General features: G+C 44.2%; 1 protein-coding gene across 1 annotated transcript in view; it reads right to left on the bottom strand.

Annotated features, from left to right (window-relative positions):
- PTPRF (protein tyrosine phosphatase receptor type F) overlaps positions 1-17,274 on the bottom strand; it is a 1,045,343-nt gene that overhangs the window by 504,091 nt on the left and 523,978 nt on the right. The window contains 1 exon segment of the mRNA XM_030205921.1: positions 11,201-11,470. Coding sequence (XP_030061781.1) covers positions 11,201-11,470 — 270 coding nt within the window.

Here is a 17,274-nt window from a genome sequence, read left to right on the forward strand (position 1 = left end):
TGGGTCAGGCGGACTGGAACAAGCCAGTGCAGACGGACTGGGATGAGCTGGATCAGGCGGGCTGGAACAAGTTGGCGCAGATGGCTGGCACAAGTTGGAGCAGATGGCTGGAACAAACAGGGAGAAGCTGGTTCTGACGGACTGCGGCAGGAACAAGCAGGGAGAAGCTGGATCCGACGGACTGCAGCAAGCTGGAGCAGGTAGTAGGCGAGCTGGAACAAGCTGGAGTAGATGGCTGGAATAAACAGGGAGAAGCTGGATCCGAAGGACTGCGGCTGGAACAAGCAGGGAGAAGCTGGATTCGACGGACTGCGGCAAGCTGGAGCAGGTAGCAGGCGGGCTAGAACAGGCCGATGGATCAGAGTAGACAGGGAAAGCTGGATCGGCGGACTGGGACAAGCTGGGAGAAGCTGGATCCGACGGACTGCTGGAGCAGGTAGCAGGCAAGCTGGAACAGGCCGATGGATCAGAGCAGGCAGGGAAAGCTGGATTGGCGGACTGGGACAAGCTGGAACCGCTGGACTGGAGCAAGCAAGCAGAGAGAAGAGAAGATGGCTCGGGTGGACCAGGAAGAGCTGGATCGGCGGACAGGGACAGGCTGGACCGCTGGACCAGGGAGAGCTCGGGACCGCTCGGGTGGACCAGGGAGAGCTGGAGCAGGTGGGCCGCTCTCAGAGTAACAGTGCTGGAGCTGCTGGGCTGGTCTCGGAGCGACCAAGTTGGGCTGGACTCGGAACGACCAAGCTGGGCTGCACGTAGTGCAGCAGTGCAACTAGGGCGCCTGTGGAAGACGCTAAGCCGCATCAACTGCCCAATCTGAAGGACTCGCGGTGCAAGCAGGCCGCGCAACGCGGCGGGAAGGGCAGCGTGGGCGTCGGGCTGCTGGGTCCGGGACCTCGCGCCACGAGATCGGGCCTGCCGGAGCTCTCAGCCAACACTGTCCCGGGCAGTTCGACGGCCGAGGGCGAGCTCTCTTTACTTTCTCGGTGCTTTGCTGTGTGGGAGCGCCTCTCGCTTAGGCAGTGTCCTTCTCCGCCCTGCTCCATTTTGGGACCTGCAGCCCGACCTGTGCCGACCTGAGCGAGGGGCGATCACAGTTCTTCCCGCTGGTCTCGGCGGCGTTGCTGGGTCTCCGCTAGTGTCGAGCGGTGCGTTTGGGAGCGGGAGCGGGTCCGGTGCCCTTAAGATCAGGCTTCATTTGTAGCTCGGCGAATCTTACTGTGTGGCCGCCATCTTATTCCTTTTTAGTTTTATAGTAAGATCTTTTGGTCTGCCTTATTGCGTATTTATATTTTCTTTGTATTTGTTTCCATGTGTTGAGTGTGTGTTCATCTTTTGTTTTTCTCCAAGTTTCCTGGAGTGTGTTTTCAGTTTTTTCAACTCATCGTTGAACCATGGTATCGAATTATGCCTGCGTAAGGTTCTTGTTTGTAAGGGTGCTATTTTATCTAGTATACTTTCGCATCTTTTGTCCCATTCTATAAGGCAGTAAATGGAATCTGTTTGTACTGACCATTCGTTGTTGTATATCAGTTGCCAGAATGTTTTTGTGTCTACTTGACCTCTTGTGCTGTAGGATGTGTGTTCTTGTATTCGTTGTAAGCCCTTCTTCCTCCAATGTAGGGACAAGTTTAGTTTGTAGTGGCCCAGGGTGTTTCTGTCCATTTGATATCTGTTATTATGAAGTTCTGGTCTGTTGAAAGCTTGTGTGCAATGAGGTTGAGTGTATGCCCTTTGATGTGGGTTACTTGCATTTGTGGCCATTTGAGATCCCATAAATGGAAGAATTTCTTACAATCTCGTGCATTGTAACAGAACTTCATAATAACAGATATCAAATGGACAGAAACACCCTGGGCCACTACAAACTAAACTTGTCCCTACATTGGAGGAAGAAGGGCTTACAACGAATACAAGAACACACATCCTACAGCACAAGAGGTCAAGTAGACACAAAAACATTCTGGCAACTGATATATAACAACGAATGGTCAGTACAAACAGACTCCATTTACTGCCTTATAGAATGGGACAAAAGATGCGAAAGTATACTAGATAAAATAGCACCCTTACAAACAAGAACCTTACGCAGGCATAATTCGATACCATGGCTCAACGATATATTACTACTCTTCATTACTGAACTATGTTACTATGTTCAGTAATGAAGAGCAGACTGATCTTAAAAGAATGGTCTTAATCTTTCGAGTTTCCACAATTAATTAAAGACATTTAAGACTATTTTGGAAATATGGCAATCAAAAAAAAAGGATCAATTTTGAATGCTAATGTATTGAACTTCCTTTATATATTTTAAAATACAGTGAAACAGAATAATAGAATTCAGTAACATCATGAGAGCAAACTGATGGATATGCCTGAAACATTTAACAAAGTTGAGATCAGCATATATACCCAACTGTGCATTTAGAAGACTGTCCTTTAATGATGCCACATGTTTAGAAATCAGAGCCATAAGTATAGTTATTCAAACATTATCACATGTACACACCAGAACAGGCATTCATACATACATTGCAAAAGCAAACAACAATTTCTACAGAGTACATCCAAAACTATTTTTTTTTCTTCATTTTGATTCTCCAAAATTCTAGACAGCAAGATGTACAGATCATTAGGACCCAAAGAATTCCAAAACAAGTAAAGTCAGCACAGTTCATTTCTAACTATACAGCCACCCTTAGGTTTCGACTTTGGGTTTAAAAAGCAATACCATGTATTACAACTGAACGTTCTAACCCCAATCGATGAGCGAGTGTGGAAGTGTGTTTCTTTCTCATCAATATTCTCTGACCAGCGAAAGTGTTACAGCATAGAAACCTGAGAACTGCATGCTGGTTACAACTGTTGTGTTATTCAAATTGACTTTTCTTCTTGTTGATTTTGTTTTAGTATAGTTATTTTAAGGTATTTTGATGACTTTATTTTATCCTATATAATAATTCTCACCTCCAACGTTCATGGGTCTTGCTGCCTGTGTTCGTGACTTCTTCAGAGTTGGTGCGCTAGGCTCCGTAGCACAGGCTGACGTCACCGTAGCCATTATGAAGTCAACCTCAGAACCCGGGGGGAAAAAAAACATGCATGCCTCACAGCTGATCCACCCCCCCCCCCCCACCCCCAAACTGGCTAGCGCATATTTGAACCACCATAAAGCTTGACAGAAAAAAAAAAGTGGCTCAAGCCTGCCTGACGCCACTGACACGCTCAACAGTCCCGACTTACCGCTGTGGCTCAAGCCTGCCTGCCTCACGAATTAGCTGCCCTCCCGGTTAATGAGTGACGATACACAAGTGCAAAAAGCAACAAATAACGACAAAACGATCGAGAACCACGCAGCAAAAACAATTTCAACGATGCCCTTCCACACTGCCGCAACAACCCTTTCCACTCATACCAGCGAGAGAAAAAATAAAGGTCCTGCACACACCTGTGCCGCCATAAAGACAGACTCCCTATAAAGTAACAGAAGTAACATAGTAACATGGAGGGGCAAAATCAAACAGCGCCGGCCATCTTCGGGGTCGACTACGCAAAGGGGCGGTGCCAACTGTATTACTCTGGAGTGGAGGAGTGGCCTAGTGGTTATGGTGGTGGACTTTGGTCCTGGGGAACTGAGGAACTGAGTTCGATTCCCACTTCAGGCACAGGCAGCTCCTTGTGACTCTGGACAAGTCACTTAACCCTCCATTGCCCCATGTAAGCCGCATTGAGCCTGCCATGAGTGGGAAAGCGCGGGGTACAAATGTAACAAAAATAAAATAAAAATATTATCAAAAAAGATGGCCAGCCATCTTTTTTTTCAATAATATCCATTATCGGGCGAAGCCGGCCATCTTGTGAGGACGACCCCGTCCCGCCTTCACTACCCTACCGACACACCCCCTTGAAATTTCGCCGCCTCCACGACGGAAAGCAGTTGAAGCCGGCCAAAATCGGCTTTCGATTATACCGGTTTCAGCAGATCGCCAGCAATCTCTTTCGAAAATGAGCTGGATAGTAACATAGTAGATGACGGCAGAAAAAGACCTGCACGGTCCATCCAGTTTGCCCAACAAGATAAACTCATATGTGCTACTTTTTGTGTATATCTTACCTTGATTTGTATCTGCCATTTTCAGGGCACAGACCGTAGAAGACTTGCCCAGCATTAGCCCCACCTCCCAAACATCAGCCCCGCCTCCCAATCTTCTGAGGATCCATTCCTTTTGAACAGGATTCCTTTATGTTTATCCCACGCATGCTTGAATTCCGCTACCGTATTCATCTCCACCACCTCCCGCGGGAGGGCATTCCAAGTATCTACCACTCTCTCCGTGAAAAAATACTTCCTGATATTTTTCTTGAGTCTGCCCCCCTTCAATTTCATATCATGTTCTCTAGTTCTACCGCCTTCCCATCTACGGAAAAGGTTCAATTGCAGATTAATACCTTTCAAATATTTGAACGTTTGTATCATATCACCCCTGTTTCTCCTTTCCTCCAGGGTATACATGTTCAGGTCAACAAGTCTCTCCTCATATGTCTGGTAACGCAAATCCCATACCATTCTCATAGCTTTTCTTTGCACCGCCTCAATTCTTTTTACATCCTTAGCAAGGTACGGCCTCCAAAACTGAACACAATACTCCAGATGGGGCCTCACCAACAACTTATACAGGGGCATTAAAATCTCTTTTCTTCTGCTGGTCACAACTCTCTCTATACAGCCTAGCAACCTTCTCGCTACGGCCAGCGCCTTGTCACACTGTTTCGTCACCTTCAGATCCTCAGATACTATCACCCCAAGATCCCTCTCCCCGTCCGACTCCGTACCTATCAGATTCTCCCCGCCTAACACATATGTCTCCCGTGGATTTCTACTCCCTAAGTGCATCACTTTGCATTTCATCGCATTGAATTTTAATTGCCAAACCTTAGACCATTCTTCTAGCTTCTGCAGATCCTTTTTCATGTTTTCCACTCCCTCCCTGGTGTCCACTCTGTTGCAAATCTTAGTATCGTCCACAAAAAGACAAACTTTACCTTCTAACTGTTCTTATTTAAAAAACAAACAAAAAAACTTTAAAAGATGCTCACTCTCAATGTCTGTATATGACACTTAATCACTGACACCCCAGACAATAAATCACTCACTCTATTTCTCACACACACAGAGTCTAACACTCATACACATTCTCTCTCTTTCTCTGACACAGAGAGCCACAAGCCCAACGCCACCCCCTCCAAGTTCACCACCCCTGCCCCCTCCTGGAGTTCCCCAAAGACACCTCTATCACTTTCACACACAGACACTCATTTCAACACCCCTCCCCCCCCCCCAAAAAAAAGCACTCTTACAAACACTCCACCCCCCCCCCCCAACAACGCTGACAACTGGAACTGGGAGGGAGGGGAGTGCCTGAAACTGGGAGGAGGGGGGAGGAGGAGGGGGGAGGGACGGGGACAACCCTGGAACTGGAAGGGGGGAGGGGTGCCCCCTGGCACACACACACACTCTCTCTCTCTCAGACACACTTGCACCCAGTCTCACTCTCTTCTCTGTCACACACACACTCGCACATTCACTCTCTCTCTCTCTCACACAGTCACTCACACACACTCTCTCAAACATACACACTCCGAGGAAAACCTTGCTAGCGCCCATTTCATTTCTTTCAGAAACGGGCCTTTTTTACTAGTCTATTATAATTTGCTGTGAACTGTGTATTGCAAATTACACAAATAAATATTCACATTTTAGATATGCTTTCTAAAGCTACATAAGTACATAAGTATTACCATACTGGGACAGACCGAAGGTCATCAAACACAGCATCCAACAGTGGTCAATCTAGGTCTCAAGTATCTGGCAAGATGCAAAACCGTACAATACACATTATGCTGCTTATTCTAGAAATAAGCAGTGAATTTCCACCAAGTCTATTTTAATAATCTTCTTTGGACTTTTCCTTTAGGAAGCCATCCAAACCTTTTTTAAACCCTGCTAAGATAACTGATTTTACTACATTCTTTAGCAAAGAATTCCAGAGTTTAATTACACGTTGAGTGGAGAAATATTTTCTCCAAATTGTTTTAGATTTACTACTTTCTAGCTTAATTGCGTGCCCCCTAGTCCTAGTATTTTTGGAACCAGTAAACAAGCGATTCATGTCTACCCATTCCACTCCATTATTTTATAGACCTCTATCATATCTCCCCTAAGCCGTCTTTTCGCCAAGCTGAAGAGCCCTAGCCACTTTAGCCTTTCCTCATAGGGAAGTCATCCCATCCTCTTTATCATTTTTGTCGCCCTTGTCTGCACCTTTCTAATTCCACTATATCGTTTTTGAGATGTAGTGACCAGAATTGTACATAATAACATAAGTATTGCCATACTGGGACAGACCAAAGGTCCATCAAGCCCAGTATCCTGTTTCCATAAGTACATAAGTAGTGCCATACTGGGAAAGACCAAAGGTCCATCTAGCCCAGCATCCTGTCACCGACAGTGGCCAATCCAGGTCAAGGGCACCTGGCACGCTCCTCAAACGTAAAAACATTCCAGACAAGTTATACCTAAAAATGCGGAATTTTTCCAAGTCCATTTAATAGCGGTCTATGGACTTGTCCTTTAGGAATCTATCTAACCCCTTTTTAAACTCCGTCAAGCTAACCGCCCGTACCACGTTCTCCGGCAACGAATTCCAGAGTCTAATTACACGTTGGGTGAAGAAAAATTTTCTCCGATTCGTTTTAAATTTACCACACTGTAGCTTCAACTCATGCCCTCTAGTCCTAGTATTTTTGGATAGCGTGAACAGTCGCTTCACATCCACCCGATCCATTCCACTCATTATTTTATACACTTCTATCATATCTCCCCTCAGCCGTCTCTTCTCCAAGCTGAAAAGCCCTAGCCTTCTCAGCCTCTCTTCATAGGAAAGTTGTCCCATCCCCACTATCATTTTCGTCGCCCTTCGCTGTACCTTTTCCAATTCTACTATATCTTTTTTGAGATACGGAGACCAGTACTGAACACAATACTCCAGGTGCGGTCGCACCATGGAGCGATACAACGGCATTATAACATCCGCACACCTAGACTCCATACCCTTCCTAATAACACCCAACATTCTATTCGCTTTCCTAGCCGCAGCAGCACACTGAGCAGAAGGTTTCAGCGTATCATCGACGACGACACCCAGATCCCTTTCTTGATCCGTAACTCCTAACGCGGAACCTTGCAAGACGTAGCTATAATTCGGGTTCCTCTTACCCACATGCATCACTTTGCACTTGTCAACATTGAACTTCATCTGCCACTTGCACGCCCATTCTCCCAGTCTCGCAAGGTCCTCCTGTAATCGTTCACATTCCTCCTGCGACTTGACAACCCTGAATAATTTTGTGTCATCGGCGAATTTAATTACCTCACTAGTTATTCCCATCTCTAGGTCATTTATAAATACATTAAAAAGCAACGGACCCAGCACAGACCCCTGCGGGACCCCACTAACTACCCTCCTCCACTGAGAATACTGGCCACGCAATCCTACTCTCTGCTTCCTATCTTTCAACCAGTTCTTAATCCATAATAATACCCTACCTCCGATTCCATGACTCTGCAATTTCTTCAGGAGTCTTTCGTGCGGCACTTTGTCAAACGCCTTCTGAAAATCCAGATATACAATATCAACCGGCTCCCCATTGTCCACATGTTTGCTTACCCCCTCAAAAAAATGCATTAGATTGGTGAGGCAAGACTTCCCTTCACTAAATCCGTGCTGACTTTGTCTCATCAGTCCATGTTTTTGTATATGCTCTGCAATTTTATTCTTAATAATAGCCTCCACCATCTTGCCCGGCACCGACGTCAGACTCACCGGTCTATAATTTCCCGGATCTCCTCTGGAACCCTTCTTAAAATCGGAGTAACATTGGCTACCCTCCAGTCTTCCGGTACTACACTCGATTTAGGGACAGATTGCATATTTCTAACAGTAGCTCCGCAAGTTCATTTTTTAGTTCTATTAATACTCTGGGATGAATACCATCAGGTCCCGGTGATTACTACTCTTCAGCTTGCTGAACTGACCCATTACATCCTCCAAGGTTACAGAGAATTTGTTTAGTTTCTCCGACTCCCCCGCTTCAAATATTCTTTCCGGCACCGGTGTCCCCCCCAAATCCTCCTCGGTGAAGACCGAAGCAAAGAATTCATTTAATTTCTCCGCTACGGCTTTGTCCTCCTTGATCGCCCCTTTAACACCATTTTCGTCCAGCGGCCCAACCGACTCTTTGGCCGGTTTCCTGCTTTTAATGTATCTAAAAAAAATTTTACTATGTATTTTTGCTTCCAACGCTAATTTCTTCTCAAAGTCCTTTTTTGCCCTCCTTATCTCCGCTTTGCATTTGGCTTGGCATTCCTTATGATCTATCCTGTTACTTTCAGTTGGTTCTCTTCTCCACTTCTGAAGGATTGTTTTTTGGCTCTAATGATTTCCTTTATCTTACTGTTTAGCCACGCCGGCTGACGTTTAGTCTTTTTTCCCTTTTTTCTAATACGTGGAATATATTTGTCCTGAACCTCCAGGATGGTGTTTTTAAACAGCATCCACGCCTGATGCAAGTTTTTTACTCTGTGAGCTGCTCCTTTCAGTCTTTTTTTCACCATTTTTCTCATTTTGTCGTAATCACCTTTTCTATAGTTAAACGCTAGCGTACTTGATTTCCTAGTTTCACTTCCTTCAATGCCAATATCAAAACCGATCATATTATGATCACTGTTATCAAGCGGCCCTCGTATCGTTACCCCCTGCACTAGATCATGAGCACCACTAAGGACTAAGTCTAGTATTTTTCCTTCTCTTGTCGGCTCCTGAACTAGCTGTTCCATGAAGCTGTCCTTGATTTCATCAAGAAATCTTATGTCCCTTGCGTGTACAGATGTTACATTAACCCAGTCTATATGCGGGTAATTGAAATCCCCCATTATTATTGTGTTGCCCAGTTTGTTTGCGTCCCTGATTTCCTTTAACATTTCCGCATCCGTCTGTTCGTCCTGGCAAGATCCCAAAAAAGTACAGGTACACAATATTTCAGGTGAGGTTGCACCATGGAGCAATACAAAGGCATTATAACATTCTCATTTTTGTTTTCCATTCCTTTCCTAATAATATCTAATATTCTATTTGCTTTCTTAGCCGCAGGAGCACACTGGGCAGAGGATTTCAATATATCATCAACGATGACGTCTAGATCCCTTTCCCGGTTGGTGACTCCTAATATGGAACTTTGCATTACATAACTATAATTCGGGGTCCTCTTTCCCACTTGCATCACTTTGCATTTTACTATGTGTTTTTGCCTCCAATGCAGTCTTTTTTTCCTAAGTCCCTCTTTGCCTTCCTTATCAGCGCTTTGCATTTGACTTGCCATTCCTTATGCTGTTTCTTATTATTTTCAGTCGGTTCCTTCTTCCATTTTCTGAAGGATTTTCTTTTACCTGTAATAGCTTTCTTCACCTCACTTTTTAACCATACCGGCTGTCGTTTGGTCTTCCTTCCTCCTTTTCTAATACAAAGAATATATTTTGCCTGGGCTTCCAGGATGGTATTTTTGAACAGCATCCACATCTGATGCAAATTTTTGACCTTCACAGCTGCTCCTCTAACTTTTTTTTTTTTTCACCATTCTTCTCCATCCCACATTTTCCTATGTCATTGGTACCCACATTTACCAAAACAGCCGGCTCCTCCCCAGCACTATCTAAAATCCTATCTAGGTGACACGTGAGGTCCGCCAATTTCACACCAGGCAGGCAAGTTGCCAGGTGATCCTCACATCCACCAGCCACTCAGCTATCTACATGTCTAATAATCGAATCACCAACTATAACAGTAGTCCTAACCCTTCCCTTCTGGGTAGTAGCTCCTGGAAACACACCCTCAGTGCGATACGATATTGCATCCTCTAGAGTGCTGGTCCTGGCTACAGGATTACTCCCAGATGCACCAGGGCGATGCTCTCCTTTTAGAAAACCTCCCTCCTCCAAGGCAGCACAGAGGCTGCCATATTGGTGGCAGGACTTCTCTACAACATCCCTGTATGTCTCCTCCATGTACCTCTCTGTCTTCTTCAGCAACTCCTTTAGCCTCAAGAGAACGGACTCGCTCTCTGAGAGCTAGGAGCTCTTTGAATCGAGCACACAAATATGACTTCTCACCAACTGGGAGATAATCATACATGTGACACTCAATGCAAAAGACTGGACAGCACCCCTCTCACTGCTGGACCGCTGTCTGCATCTTAGTGTTATAGAGTTGTTTAATTAAAACTTCTTAAGGTACTAGGGATATCAGATGACTATAAAGAGCTTTAAGACTGATGTAATTTATTTAGTGTTTGCTTCTCAAAAACTAATTAATTAAAATTCTAATGAAAACTCCCCTCTTGTTGTCCTAATTAGAATAATTGACTATAAATAAAGAGTTGAGCTAGGGGTGGGGTGGGAATGAGGACTGAACTAGATCCTACTGTGCCTTCTAGAGACCATCTGTTAATGTTGTGGCAGAAAATTTAAGTTTTAAAACTATGGTGAAAAGGGTATGAGACTAGGTAATAAAGTTTGCTTTTTTTATTATTATTCTGTGTTTATCAATATCCTACAATTCCTCTTTTAAACCTAATCTTTAAGTTACGAAGCACAGAATAAAATAATGTCACTTACAGAAATGTCCTTTGGTAGTTAGATGTGCACACAATATATTTGTGTAAATGCTGGTTTTTGCATATTCAAAATATGAATAGGCTTCTAAAGTGACTGCCTTAATTTGATCTGATTTACCCTTCCTGTGCTTACACAAGTATCCACATACTGAAGGAGTCCATGAAAGCTTGTCAACCTAAATCTCTAATTGGATTCACACCTGTGAGGGAGTAGCCTAATGGTGGTTAGTGCAGTGGCCTGAGAACCAGGGAAACTGGGTTTTATTCTCACTGCAGCTCCATGTGACTATGAGCAAGTCACACTGTCCCAGGCAAACAATACCTGTACCTAATATGCAAACCGCTTTGATTGTACTCACAGGAAGGTGGCACATCAAATCTCTTCCCCTTTATCCATTACCCTTTTCTCTTTACATCAGATAGAGACCTAAGAATAATAATGAGGGATAAACACAACTCTTCTCCATACCTTTGACAGTGACTTGGGCTGTGGCCTCGATCATACCCAAGGAGGACATAGCCACACAGGTGTAGTTAGCAGATTCCCGAATGCTGGTTAGTTCCAAGACATTGCGCCCAATTGGCATCTCATCCTCTTTTGTTAGTTCCACTAACCCATTAATCCACTTCACATAAGGCATGGGAGATCCTACTGCCACACAAGTCAGATTCACACTCCCTCCAGGCATCACTTCAGAGTTGCTGGGAGGAATAGAAAATCGAGGTGGAATTCGCCGCACTGAAAAGAGAAAAAGAGCAGATAGGATCACTGGCAGCTGGCAGTAGTACTTGACTATTCTGACACAGCATTGTGTTCTTTATCACAGAGCCAAGGCTGTTCACTGCTTTGCAAAGGTATACATGCATACTGCTCCTTTAATAATCGTGGATGGAAATTAGAACAAGTCTGTATGGGCTGGTTGTTTTTAATCTTATGTCAAATAAACTTTACTTTCTTAAGTCATAAGACTAATATGCAACATTTTTCAACTTAATTTCTGTTGTTCTGATTTAAAATCATACAAACTTGTCTTTCTAATTATTTACTGAAATCCCTGCTGAAGATGCTCATCAACAACGTAGTAGCTGAATTTAGTGGGGCACAACCATCTAAAAACAACACAGCAAAAGTTTTATCATTTTAAAAGTAGAGTTGCTTTTCTGCATACTAATTACTTGCATTATTAAAAAAATATTAACTGAACTACAGCTATTTTCAAGTGGTGTACTCTTTTTACTGTCCAAACGCATAGAACACAGATGTTATAGGTAAAATACCCAGGCAATGCCAGAGCCTGATCAATTCAACTTGTGAGGAAGAAAACTAATCTTAGGCATATGTAGCAATGGCAGTAAGCAGAAGGTAGGATACTCAATATTTTCTCTGTTTGCATTGCTGTACAAGTCTAATGTCTCAATCATGCCCTACCATTTTTGAAGTGTTTCATTTATTGTTATACATATATCTTCCTCTCAGCTTATAGATGAACCAAAAAGAAGGTGGCTTTCAGCATTGTCTACAAACATTCTTCCTTTCCAGAGTGTTTTTTTAATATATAGTAACCAAAATATTAATATTAAGCAAAAATGTGACTCTCAACAGATCTGGTTTTTATGACTAGGATAGACTAATGATCCTAGGTGGTGCTCTCTCCTCCTATCCAAATGTCAGATTACAGGTTTGGTACAAACAAAACAAATGGGAATCAAATCCTTTTTGTAGTCCAGACCTTTATTAAACCAAATCACTTTCTTAATCCATGCAACCAGTGACAGAAGCGTGAACAGCCTGAACTCTGGGTCTGAAAAGGGAAGCAAAGAATTGAGCTCAAGTAGTAAAATTTGCAAGAACTGTTCAGATGCTCAAAAGACAAGTGCAATACAGACGTTGTTCTTCAAAATCTAGTTAGGCACTGAACAGTACACAAAAGGCTGCTGACTCTTGCAGCTTCAGAATACAGCTTCCAGTCTCCCATGCTTCCTAATCAAATTTGGCAAGTCATTCTAGAAGCATCATACTTTCTGAAACAAGCTAACAAATATCTTTTCCCCTCAGAAGCATGCAGAAATGAGTTTTGACTTTGTAATAAATCAGACAATTCTAGTAGCTTCTCTGTGTACTACATATCTCTGGGACAAAACGGAAAAAAAAATTTAACCAACCACAGGAGGAGGAAAACTTGCATTTTAAATCTAATGACTTTCTGATTGTCTCTTATGGCCTCTTATCAAACCACGCTAGTGGTTCCCGTGTGGCAATGCCAACTGAGCCCATTCAAAATGAATGGGATTTGTCAGCATTACCGCACCTGGAGCTGCTAGTGCAGTTTGATAAAAGAGGCATAATCAATACATAAATTTCTAAGCAGTAGCTAAGAGATGTTCAACTGTAGGTTTATGCCCTTACTGAATGAAAATGGTAATGGATTTAGCATGATAGTGACTTTGTTCAGCAAGCTTTGGTTTCCCAAATATATAATGTGGCTTTCAGTTGTCTCCTCTCTTTCCCCTAAATAAACAACTATTAAAATCCTGTCATAGTCCAGGGAAAGCATAAGAACATGAATTTTGAAAAAGCAAGCTTAATAAAGAATGCAAACATTAAATACAAATTGCTTTCATTCACTTATCATGCTGCAGACTGAATGCTCCATGAAAAAAACCACAAGTTTACAAGGCACACAAACAGCAATTCACGTATAACAAGATCATGCAAGCGAAACAAGCATTACAGACACAAAGTATGACAGGCGGTAGCTTTCAAACTCCAAGAGAGTACTGGACCCAGTCAACAGAAATCGTGTCCCATCACAACAATACAAAGGTTGGGGAGTTATGGAATAAGAGGCAATGGCAGCTTCAAATTGGAAATTGGACCCTTTTACTAAAGGGCTGCCGAATGGCAACCAGTACTATTGCTGGCCCAGTGAGGCCGCCAGTGGTAGTTTCGCCTCCAGCGTGCACCATTTCAGGTGCTGCTGTATTAAAAAAAAAAAAAACACCAGACAGCGTTACCGCTGGGGTAGCATGGGAGCCCTTACCGCCACTTCAGTGGGTGGCGGCAAGTGCTCCCTCAGCATAGACATGCGGTAAGTGCAAGTTTACCGCATGGCTATGTGTTTTTTGGCATTTTACCTGCTGTGGTAAAGTGGGCCATGGCACGCTGTGATAAAGTCACATCCAGGATAGTTGGGTTAAGGCAGTTTCAGTCTGAAATACAAGTCCCAGAAGGCATTGCAGGCAAGGAGCCAGGGGGTGAGATGAAGAACACGGACTGGACTCCTAGCTGCAATGGGGAAAGACATGGGTGTAAGCTGGCAGGAAGTGTAGATGGGCTGCCACTAGGGGGAAAGAGAGACAGGAAACCCTGTGTGCATGAGCTCATCATTAGTCTAATGTTTAACTCAGCTGCAATGGGTGTGGGGGAAGCTAATGGAAGGAGAATGATTGGTTGTGGGAGCAGAAGCCAGGGATTGATTAGGCAGGTGGGAAGGAGTCCCAGAAGAGAGAGAAAAGCAGAGAGAGAGAGAAGCAGGAAGAGAGAAGCAGTTGCAGGCTGAAAACCCTTGGGTAAGAGAAGTCCCTAAAGTACTGAAGCAGGCTAAAATCCCTTGCGTATGAGGAGTCCCTAAAGTATTGAACTCTCCTGAAGGTAAAGAGAGTAGAAGGTAGAAACTGCTGCTTTGTGATTTAACTGTGATGATGAACTGAAAGAACTGATTCTATTTGGAATTGAACTACTGTTTATTGTGCACTGGATAAAGAACCCAGACTGAAGCTGACTGTGAGCCTGTATTGAATCCTGATATGTGCTGATAGCCTACTGCTTAAAGGGGACTATTTGCCACACACTTTCAGGTGGCTTATATGTGCTTACGAGTGAAGGTGAATGCTGTTGGAACTGTGTATCAGGTCTACTAGAAACCTGCATGGAATAAAGTCCTTAAGATTGAAGTTGCTGGTGGACATTTATTTCTTGACTGTACCGGGAGCCCGTGGCTGGAGGAGATTGTTCTATCCTTGGCTGCACCTAGAGGTACCTGCTTACAAATGGCACTTTCCCAGATGGGACCTGAACATGGATCCATGCAAACCGGAGAGTCTGGTCTTGGGGCCTGAATACTTAAATCCTGGATGCCTCAGGTAAGAGGTATCTAGGGGGGCCAAGGCTGGATAAAGAGTGGGCAAAGGAAGAGGAAGTGGGGAGGACCAGGAGTGGACCGGGCTGGCTTTAAAAGGGGGACCAGTGTAAAGATATCGCACTTGGGTCTCTCTTTTTTTTTCTGGCTTTACAACGCGACAAAAATGGCCACAGTCACTATCGCAGGGTCCTTTTCACCACAACGTGGTGAAAGGGACCTTAAAAGACTTAAAAACAGAGAGTAGGATTAAATAGTCAGTTATCCACAGTAATACAATAAATGGCGACAAAAAAAAAAAAAAAAAAAAGACCTGCATGTTCTATAAGTCTGCCCAACATGACAAGAGCTGCACCCACCACTCTGTGTGGGCCCCAGTCACTCATGCTCCACCGTGCCAACCATATCAAGGGCTTCCTAAACACAAGAACATACCAAGTAAAATCAAACTCAAACATACAGTGGGGGAAATAAGTATTTGATCCCTTGCTGATTTTGTAAGTTTGCCCACTGACAAAGACATGAGCAGCCCATAATTGAAGGGTAGGTTATTGGTAACAGTGAGAGATAGCACATCACAAATTAAATCCGGAAAATCACATTGTGGAAAGTATATGAATTTATTTGCATTCTGCAGAGGGAAATAAGTATTTGATCCCTCTGGCAAACAAGACCTAATACTTGGTGGCAAAACCCTTGTTGGCAAGCACAGCGGTCAGACGTCTTCTGTAGTTGATGATGAGGTTTGCACACATGTCAGGAGGAATTTTGGTCCACTCCTCTTTGCAGATCATCTCTAAATCATTAAGAGTTCTGGGCTGTCGCTTGGCAACTCGCAGCTTCAGCTCCCTCCATAAGTTTTCAATGGGATTAAGGTCTGGTGACTGGCTAGGCCACTCCATGACCCTAATGTGCTTCTTCCTGAGCCACTCCTTTGTTGCCTTGGCTGTATGTTTTGGGTCATTGTCGTGCTGGAAGACCCAGCCACGACCCATTTTTAAGGCCCTGGCGGAGGGAAGGAGGTTGTCACTCAGAATTGTACGGTACATGGCCCCATCCATTCTCCCATTGATGCGGTGAAGTAGTCCTGTGCCCTTAGCAGAGAAACACCCCCAAAACATAACATTTCCACCTCCATGCTTGACAGTGGGGACGGTGTTCTTTGGGTCATAGGCAGCATTTCTCTTCCTCCAAACACGGCGAGTTGAGTTCATGCCAAAGAGCTCAATTTTTGTCTCATCTGACCACAGCACCTTCTCCCAATCACTCTCGGCATCATCCAGGTGTTCACTGGCAAACTTCAGACGGGCCGTCACATGTGCCTTCCGGAGCTGGGGGACCTTGCGGGCACTGCAGGATTGCAATCCGTTATGTCGTAATGTGTTACCAATGGTTTTCGTGGTGACAGTGGTCCCAGCTGCCTTGAGATCATTGACAAGTTCCCCCCTTGTAGTTGTAGGCTGATTTCTAACCTTCCTCATGATCAAGGATACCCCACGAGGTGAGATTTTGCGTGGAGCCCCAGATCTTTGTCGATTGACAGTCATTTTGTACTTCTTCCATTTTCTTACTATGGCACCAACAGTTGTCTCCTTCTCGCCCAGCGTCTTACTGATGGTTTTGTAGCCCATTCCAGCCTTGTGCAGGTGTATGATCTTGTCCCTGACATCCTTAGACAGCTCCTTGCTCTTGGCCATTTTGTAGAGGTTAGAGTCTGACTGATTCACTGAGTCTGTGGACAGGTGTCTTTCATACAGGTGACCATTGCCGACAGCTGTCTGTCATGCAGGTAACGAGTTGATTTGGAGCATCTACCTGGTCTGTAGGGGCCAGATCTCTTACTGGTTGGTGGGGGATCAAATACTTATTTCCCTCTGCAGAATGCAAATAAATTCATATACTTTCCACAATGTGATTTTCCGGATTTAATTTGTGATGTGCTATCTCTCACTGTTACCAATAACCTACCCTTCAATTATGGGCTGCTCATGTCTTTGTCAGTGGGCAAACTTACAAAATCAGCAAGGGATCAAATACTTATTTCCCCCACTGTATCACCACCGTGGAAAGCAGACTGTAGAGTACAGCAAGGATCACCGATATCACCGATACTCTTCAACCTAATGATGACCCCACTAGCCAAGATATTATCCAACCAAGGCCTTAACCCCTGAACGTCATGGGCAAATGCATTTCAAGTAAAACTTAAGAAAAAACTCATTGCCTCATCCTCTCATCCCAACACAGCGCCGACAACCCCATAAGTATCAACACCCCAGTTTACACCCTTCCTATATCATACAGCCTGAAAATCCTCAGCGTTACAATAGACCTCAACCTAACACTAGAAAGACAAGTGGCATCCATAACAAAGAAAATGTTCCACTCAATGTAAAAACTCAAA

This window comes from Microcaecilia unicolor, chromosome 6, assembly GCF_901765095.1.
Source record: "Microcaecilia unicolor chromosome 6, aMicUni1.1, whole genome shotgun sequence".
NCBI classification, from domain to species: Eukaryota; Metazoa; Chordata; class Amphibia; order Gymnophiona; family Siphonopidae; genus Microcaecilia; species Microcaecilia unicolor.